The sequence below is a fragment of the Alexandromys fortis genome, unplaced genomic scaffold (assembly GCF_014885135.2).
Source record: "Alexandromys fortis isolate MF-2015 unplaced genomic scaffold, M_Fortis_MF-2015_v1.1 scaffold_3, whole genome shotgun sequence".
NCBI classification, from domain to species: domain Eukaryota; kingdom Metazoa; phylum Chordata; class Mammalia; order Rodentia; family Cricetidae; genus Alexandromys; species Alexandromys fortis.
Genome location: NW_026067909.1, coordinates 7,380,909 through 7,389,827, shown reverse-complemented (window position 1 = coordinate 7,389,827; position 8,919 = coordinate 7,380,909). Strand labels below are relative to the sequence as shown.

At 46.2% G+C, this 8,919-nt stretch overlaps 1 protein-coding gene across 11 annotated transcripts in view; it reads left to right on the top strand.

Moving 5' to 3' along the window:
* LOC126498302 (MAPK-interacting and spindle-stabilizing protein-like) overlaps positions 1–6,975 on the top strand; it is a 12,330-nt gene extending 5,355 nt beyond the window's left edge. For 4 of the 11 annotated variants that reach the window (XM_050136801.1, XM_050136802.1, XM_050136800.1 and 1 more), the window contains 4 exons: positions 657–824; positions 1,503–1,653; positions 2,812–2,873; positions 5,806–6,975. In XM_050136801.1, the coding sequence (XP_049992758.1) occupies positions 5,893–6,870 (978 nt within the window). In that variant the 5' untranslated portion in view covers positions 657–824; positions 1,503–1,653; positions 2,812–2,873; positions 5,806–5,892 and the 3' untranslated portion in view covers positions 6,871–6,975. Of the gene's footprint in view, positions 1–656; positions 825–1,502; positions 1,654–2,811; positions 2,874–2,911; positions 3,168–5,805 lie in introns of those variants that run through there. The other 7 variants (XM_050136806.1, XM_050136799.1, XM_050136803.1 and 4 more) reach the window with 4 other exon arrangements.
* The last annotated feature ends 1,944 nt before the right edge of the window (positions 6,976–8,919 follow it).

The following is an 8,919-nucleotide window of genomic DNA, read 5'->3' as shown; positions in this document are numbered from 1 at the left end:
GAGACAGGGTTTTTCTGTAGCTTTGGAGCCTGTCCTGGAACTAGCTCTTGTAGACCAGGCTGGCCTCAAACTCACAGAGATCCGCTTGCCTCTGTCTCCCAAGTGCTGGGATTAAAGGCATGCACCACCAACACCCGGTATGGTGCATTTTTTTTTTTTTTAAATTTGAATTCCGTATTTTAAAGTGAGAGGAAAACACTTGCTCATTTTAAGTGCTTTTCTGAAAAAAAAAAAAATTCACAGACGGGGATAACTTAATTTCAAAAATAAAAATACAGCTTCCCAATATTCTGCAATATGGCTTTGTTCTCTGAATTATAAGATCAAGGCAGCTTGAGCGTAGTGCAGACCTGGCATGGCAGCAGAAGGCATGGAGCTGAAGGCACAGACCCAGCTCAGCAACTTGCAATTTTTCTTCACTGGGAACCTATTTGAACTTAAATTATGCACAATAAATGTCAAATCTTCCCCCATTTATCTTAGTAACTTAGGAATCCTGTATATTGGGAAAAGCTCTTTGTACATCAGAGCTCCTTAACAATGTGCGTTGTCTCATCTTCTCGTGGGAGGAAATGTCAGCTTGATTGATGTGATCTGGGGAGTGAGGGCTGCTCTGAGGAGAGCCCCAGTGCACAGGCTTCTCTCTTCTGCCTCAGCTCTGATTGCTTGCTCTGTGGAAAGCCCTTTTAGGGCACCCTCTTCATATAAGCACCTGCCATCTACCCCATGAGTCACCTTGAGAAACATGCCACCATCAGGAACAGAACCCACACCAAGCCTAGTGACTCAGAGTCTCCCACCCATCCAGAACAAGGAAGAGACAGGTATGCAAGAATGTGTTCTTCAAAACTTAACCCCACAGTTGCCCCATGCCCTTTCCTCTGAGCCTTTAGAACTAACACAGTGGATGTCCAGGAGACTTGGTCTTGTGAACTTGACAGAAGCTCCTGGGACTTACCCAAATCTGAGTGTTCAGCTGAAGCAGCAATCCCTACCACCACACTCCCATGCAAGAACTAGGTGAATATAGAGAGTGTCTCCCTCGTGGGCAAGGCCAGGATCCCAACAAAGTTGGGAATTGAAGCTTCTGTTCCACCAGACTCACCCTTCTTCCCCCCTCTTGTTACTCTCACGTGGGCCAGTCTGACCTTGGACTCTGTAGTCCTGGATGCTGTTGAACTCCCAACCCTTCCTGCCTCTGTCTTTCCAATGCTGGGATTGCAGGTGTGTACCACCACACAGGTATATGCTAACACACAAGTGTGTGCCACTAGTGCCTCTCTAGTGTCTCTGAACTAGCTTCTCCATCATCAGTAGTTAGGAGTAACAGGTCTAGCCTAGCAGAAGGAGGTAGGAGGACACCAGAAAGTAAACTAAAATTCTACGTAAACTTTATTTGTGGCCTCAGTGAGAGATATTTTGTTATTGAGCTTCAGAGAGGTGGGAATCATTTATGGGTCCCCAGTCCATGTATGTATGTGTATGTGTATGTATCTCCATAGAAGTACCAGTTGCCTGATCCAGCCCTTGGAGGAGCTTCCCTAAGCACAAAGCTGGCAGCTGGTGCTTTCCTCATCAGGGAACTTCTGCCCTCTGCTGGTCGAGACAGGGGAAACAGCTCAGTGCCACCTTGAAATCCTGGAAGAGACCAAGGTAAATGGATGAGTGGAGATGATTAGAATTCTGTTTTCACAAAAAACATCCTGGGAACAGAAATTCCTCAAGATCAGAAACTGAGCCCTACCCCTGTAAGCTGGCAGAATCTGAACACATTAGCAAACCCACTGTAAGGTCCTGGACAGAAACCTTTAATTGCCTTTGGGGGGCAGTAAGGTCATTAGGATGCATCTAAGCTATAGACAGACCCTGTCCCTGACCTTTGGCCTTGGCCCTCACCTGCTCCCGGAGATGGGGGAGTGGGAGGAAGAGAAAGGGAGAGAAAAGTGAGTGGAAGGAGGGCAGGTGTGTGTGTGTGTCATCCTTGACAGATGACCTGGCCCAGTCATCCTCACAAAGCAGGCCATGTCTCTGCCCTTTGGGGTTCCGGGGAAAATGCCGTGACTGCCTCTGAGGCATGGCTGATTGTTCTGTGTCTGGTTCAAGGATGAGACTTTTGTGCTTAGGTCTTCACAAGGAGACCCAGCTGTCCTTGAGCCAGGCATTTCGTTTGTGACTGGTTTTGATAAGCCTAACCTATGTCCTTGGAAAACCATGCCCCTTGTACTCCTTGTGATTTATTACTATTTTGATGTGGAAATCAAGTCTCAACTTAGAGGGGAAGGCATAGTGTCCCCTGTACTGCTGAAGCAGGAAGCTTAGGTTGGCTAAGTCTTGGTCTGAGCACATGGCTGTTCCTGCTCTCAGGTCTGAGCTGAGAAGCAGAAGCCAAGCTCACTAGTTCTCTGGGGAGACAGAGCCTATCTGGCAGCTTCTGCCCTAGCTTCTCTCTGAACTAGAATGTCTGACTGACCTTTCTTTAGTGATCCCTGTCTCCCCTCAGCCTTTCTGTCAACCATCTTCAAGAGTCACTGTAAGAACCCAGCATCAAGCTGGGAAGTGGTGGCACACACCTTTCCTCCCAGCAGAGGTAGGCAGATCTCTGAGTTCCAGGACAGCCAAGGTTACACTGGGAAACCAAAAAACAACAACAACATAACCCCAGCATCTGTCCGATACTACTGTTAGTGAAACTTCCAAGATTCCTCATGAAATGTGAAAGTATCTCTAAACCTTACCTAGACGCTGAAGCCAGCCAGGGAGCCTTAGGCCCTATTATGCTTCCTTGTGATCTGATGTGCCATTTCTCCATAGGCTAACCCTTTTCCCGTGCTGACTGTTGAAGCTGATGTATCAATGCTTCCATTCCCTGAACTGTGAGTGCGACCTCATTGGCACATGAGGTTTTGGATATAATCAAGCTGAGAGATTTTAAAAAATTATTTATTTATTATGCATATGGGTATTTTGTTTGCATTATGTCTGTGTATAACATCTATCTAGTTCTTGTAGAGGCTGCTCTGGAAGAGGAGCCAGGATTCAGTTAACTGCTGAGCCATCTCTCCAGTCCAAGTTGATGGTCTTGAGATGATGACCTGGGTATCTGTAACCCCAGGTACCCTGGAAGGTGATCTTATTGTAGAGGCAAAGGGAGAAAAACAGCGGAGCAGGTGAGATGGAGACTCCCGGTGCTACCACAGTGATGTAGTCTAGTTGTCTCTGTGGCTAGAAGGCCTAAGGAAGGACCTTAGAACCTCCTGGAAGAAGCCTAACCAAGCCCACAGTGAGGCTGCTTGTGAACGTCTGATATCCTGAGCTGAGGGAAGAGCACACTTCTGTTGATGAAAGTCATGGGCAATTTGTTAGAGCAGCTGAATAAGCCAGTATACCAACCACCCTCCTTTCTCTGGGCTCCTTGTGGTTGTTGACACTAACTCTTTACCAGGGATATTATTTTATTTAATTTTTGAGATTATAATTGCAACTCTTCTCCCTCAAACCCTCCCATGTACCCTTTCCCACTCTCCCTCAAGTTTATGACCTCCTTTTAAACTAATTGCTATTGTATGTATATATGTGTATAGATATATGTTCCTAATATAATATGATGCTACCTGCATTTATGTTTTCAGGGCTGACCGTTTGGCACTAGACAACCAGTTAGTGTGCCCTTCCCTAGGGAAGACAACCTCTCCCATTGCCAGCTTTCCTCAGCTGCCTCTAGTTCTTTGTGTAGGGTTGGGGCTTTGTGGGCTTTTCCCTGTCCCCTTTGGCATGTCCATTGGTGCTGTCCTTTTTCAACTCATGTTTGGGAAATCATGTTGGTGAAACGTTATGGATGTAGCTTCTGATATTGCCAGAAGACACACTCTTACAGCCAACTAACTTCTTGATCATCTGGTTCTTACAGTCTTTCTGCCCCCTTTTCTACAATGTTCTGTGAGCCTTAGGTGCAGGAGTGTTTTGTACATGTATTTACTGGGACTGGGCTCTATAACTGTATTTTGATTGGTTGTGCTTTTCTGTAGTGAACTCTGTTGCAAACAGAAGTTTCCTTGATGATGGTTGAAGACTACACTTACCTTTGGGTATAAAAACAGACAAATGTTTAGATTATTGTTAGGGATTATGGTGGTTTAGTAAATTTGTGGTTGTAGATTCTCCTCCAATATCTATAACAGGTACTTGAGTAGTTGGCTAGGTCTCCAGTACCAGGCCTCATTTCTTTCTCTTTGAATGAGTCCAGTTAGACAGCTACTGGTTACTGCCAAGGTTTGTGTGCCACTATTGTACCCATAGGGTTATTGTGACATGCTGGTCATCGATGTGGTTCATAAGTGTCACAGCTGAGTAGGACTGTTGGTTAACTCCCTCCTTTGGAAGCTTGCACAGTGTCTTCTTGTACCATGAAAGCTAGACCTCAATGAGGGGGCATTTAGGTCAGTTCTAGGTCAGGGATCTCTGGGCCTATTTTCTGAACAGCTATCTTCAGTGCATGGTATCTTTATCAATAGGGGCTTACCTTCCCCTCCTGGGGAGTGGTGATAATCACGGACAACGGCAGTACACTGTATATTTTGTCTCTTGGACAGCCCGACCATTTCTTTCCGTCTTTGACAGGTTTTCACGTAGTAGAAGCTTTACATTTTAGAGAACTCCAGCTTAGTTTTTCTTCCACAATTGTGGTTTTGGTATTGTGTCTAAAAAACTCATTGCCAAACCTGAGATCACAAAGGTCTTATTTTTTTTTTCTTTTTTAAATATTCTGTGTTTATTGTGCCTGGCCTTAGGTCTGTAATCTGTTTGATCTACTTTTGTGAGAGGAGTCCATATTTGTCTGAGTTACTTGTTTTTGGTCTGTGGACATCTGGGGATTTCAGCACTTTTTGTGAAATAGGCTTTCTTTGTACCATTGCTATGTCTTAACTCCTTCGTCAAAGGATCTTGTGTGATCCTAATTCTGGACTAGCTATTCCATCCCATTGTTTTTATTCACTTAGTATAATGCTGTCTTGCCTTTTGTCACTATATAGACTTATTAGAAGTTAGGTAGTGTCGATCCTCTGATTTGCTCTGATTTTATGATTCTGGAATTCGAATGTCAAACCTTTTGGTGCTTTGCACTCTTGTAGAACTGGTACACAGGAAGGCATGGGATTTTGTGTGGTGACTCTTTCGTGCATCCTGGCTGTGATCACTTATATCTTCCAGGAGGTGTTTCTGTTGTCCATTCTTTGCAGTTTTCCACACAGACAGCTGAATAATTGGAATAGAGACTGTATTTCCTTTGTTCATCTCCCTACATTTTCTTTCCCTTCAGTATTCTTTTAGCTCCTATTAGCTGGAACTTCTATGATGCCAAGTAGGAGTGGTGACATTGGCTCCCAGTCTTGTACTTTCTGATCGCAAGTGAAAGTAATTTACTGTCTTACCAGTCAGGAAGAAGCCAACATTAGGTTTTTTTTTTTTTTTTTTTTTTTTTTTTTGTAAATGTTCTTCTTTCTTAATTTGGGGATTTCCACTCTACTAGAATTTTACTAGGTTACATCTTTAAAATCAGTTTACAAAACCATTTTCCAGAATCAAGAGTGGAGACATTTCTAGAACCATCTCTCTCCATACCTGCTCTATAGATGTTGTCCTTACCCCATTCCCTACAGACTGGCCTCTCCTTTCTCTGTCCCAGCCATACAGTCTCCACCACTTGAGCCTTTCCCAGGCCTTTTCTTCATTTTGGAAAAGTAGCCAGACAACTAAAGGTTCAAAATGGGACCTAACCAACCAGTTGTTTTGTTTTGTTTTGTTTAGGACAAAGTTTCCTGTATGAAGCAGATTTAAGCGTCAGCTTGCTCAGGTCGTTTCTCCATTGCCTGTCTCCTCGGATTCATCACCACTATGCGGCATGCTTCAGGTTTAGGTCCTGCTGGGAGAATGTCAGATGAATTTTTGCTGGCATATGTGAGCAACATAAAAGCTGGCCCGGCTCCTCAAGGCTGGCTAGGCTCCGGTCCTCGGAGTAACCTAAGTGCTCCACCAGCTGTACTGTCTGGACTCCCACTAAGTGCAGCACCCTCTGCTTTGCCTTTTCGACCAGCACCAACAGGAATATATCCCTCCATTCCTCCAACTGGACCACCACCAGGAACCCCAGCATCCTTTCTTCCTCCTGGACCCTCATGTCCCCAACCTAGTGGTCCTTATCCAGCCCCTGCTATCCGGGGCCCTGGTCCCACAGGGCCATATGCTACACCAAATATGCCCTTTCCAGAGCTACCTAAGCCATATGGTGCACCCCCAGATCCAGCTGCAGCTGGTTCTTTAGGTCCACGGGGATCTGTGTCTTCTGGACTTTGGGCATCAGGAGTGGGAGGGCAGCATCCCACAGCTCTTCCTCCAGTGTCAGGAGCACTGCCTGTTCCATGGGGTACTGTGCCACCGGAAGCCTGGGGACCACCAGCACCATATACTGCCCCTGCAGGATCATATCCCACACCAGGACCCCGTTCTACTCCAAATAATCCATACCAAGTACCTTCAGGACCTTCTGATACTCCGCCAGTGCCTGTTGGACCCGATAAAACGAGCGAAGTGCCAGGTGGCTCTTCCCGTCCTGAGGCATCCAACCAGGAGAGCACCCCAGAGACCACTGGACAAGCGAAGCAACCGAAGGTAGATGACAAACTCATCAAGAGGAGGCGTCCTAAGAAGAAGAGTAAGCCAGTAACTTGGGGAGACATCAAGACTTTAACTCATGAAGCTGAGACCTTGGGGAAACAACAAGGGCACAATACTACTGACCCCAAAATGATGCTGTTATGTTTAATGACTATATTACATGTTAATTCTCAGCGTAGCAATGCAGAATCAAAGTGATTTTTGTCAGCGGGGATAAAAGGCACACCTGTAATACCTGTAATAAACAGTATGATGTTGTTTTGCCAAAACAAAAAGACCAAAAAAAAAAAAGAAACCCACTACCCCCAGTCAACTTTTTTGTTCTGGACTTTGTCCATCTTGGCTTGGTTGTTAGTGGGGTACCTTCAAGGGACAGCTAGGCACTCAGGTTTCACCAGTATATCAACCAGCATCAAGTTCTGGCCTGCTCTATTGCAGAGGACACAGAAGCAGCAACAGCTCAGGGCTTCTCAGTAGCCCTTGTTCTCCATTAGAATCTGTCCCTATTCTTCCAGGTCAGTGACCAGCGATCAGGGCCGCAGCACTTCCGGGGTTCCTGGTGAAGACCAGGCCTAAACCAGGAAGAAGCTGTCCCTGAAGCTTGGCACCTGCCTCTCCTGAGGACTGTGTGTGGGGTCACCCTCTCTGAGACCCCTTACCCTGGACCTTCCAGTTAGGCACTCCTCCACCTTCACCAAGTTTCCTTGGTTGGGGTGTCAGGGTTGCCTCAGAGAGGCTCCCCTTTTCAGATGCCACATGCACTTTCTGGGTGACGTGCTGCCACAGGTGTTCATACATGTGACCTTGTTAGAAGGAAAATACTGACCGTGGTAGGAAACATAGACAGAGATGATGAAAGAGACTCACCACAGGGTGGCGCTCTTGTATCTCCTTTTAAGAGGATTTTTTTTCCAAGGTAACTTTTTTTTTTTTTTAAACTAATTTATCTGGAAGATGAACAGGAGGAGGCCTGAAGTGAGATGCAGTACTGCTGTGATTTCGGGCTTGTCTTCATATTCCTCCTCCTTAGCATCCGTTGTTTCAGGCGTGAGTCATTTGGCTGTCCCCTGCAAGAAAAAAAGGAACAAGATGCTCACTGTTTATTGGATTTGTTGGATTCTGAGACGTCTGATGAGCTGGGGAAAGGGCACACAGTTCTGCACTGGGAACTGGACTGGGGATCCTGAGCACTGAGCTACATGTCCCCACTGCCGTGGCCTCTAAAATATTCCATCTGGGTTTCATTTGTTAAGAGGAATCTGGTTTCCTCTAGAGTTCCTAGATAGACAGAAATGTGCCATTAGTGAGCTTTCCAAAAGGCTCTGTAACAAAAGGTTTAGAAGTTTTCTTTCGTCTTGACACTAGAGAAACTGTCAAAGAGGAAAGAAGCTGTGGGCCACTCACAGTGCCCTGAAACTCCAGCTCCAGGGGACCTAATGCCTCTGACTTCCACGGATATCTGGACTCGTGTATATTCACACACAGACTTGCACATATACACATGAATATAAGTAGTAAACATTTAAAAAGAAGCTATGGGCTAGGCTCTAGCTCAGTGAGCAATATGCTTGTTTGGCATGCATGAGGCCCTTTGATCTCCACATCACATAAACCGGGCATGATGTTGCACATCTGTAATCCCAGCACTCAGGTGGAAGCAGGAGGATCAGGAGCTCAAAACTACCCTCGTTGCATAGTGAGTTTGAGCCTTGGGTTACACCAGACTGTCTCAAACAAAGCTGATTTACCAAATTGCAGGTGAAATTGATAGAATTATAGTTCTCAAGGCCCCACCTGTGCAGAGCTGCAGTGCAGGATTGGATCCTTCACTAAGGCCAAAGCCAAGCATGAGGAGTCCTGAGGATGGGAGATCTTGCGGCCTGAGGTAGCACGAGATGACCAATTCCAGGGCAAGGCCACAGCGAGCAAGCACTATCTAGGCTGTAGCAACAAAGAGAGACACTGAAGGAACATCTTCCTTTTGGGTGGAGTGGTGGGGACCCTCTGCTCCCTGCAGGATTGGATTGTGCCCTGGGTCTCCTAGCACTGAGCCTGGCCCAAGCATCTGATCTTTGGGTTCCTGGATTTTCCAGCCATGCTCCTGGCCTCTAGGAAGCTCTGCTTGGATAAGAGGCTTCTTGCCTCTGGCCTCAGACTGTTTCCAAACCTTGAACAATCTCCTACTTCATAGTGGGCATTGGGGTATGGGGGCCCTGAGTACCAGCCTTAATACCCCCTCAGGACTCA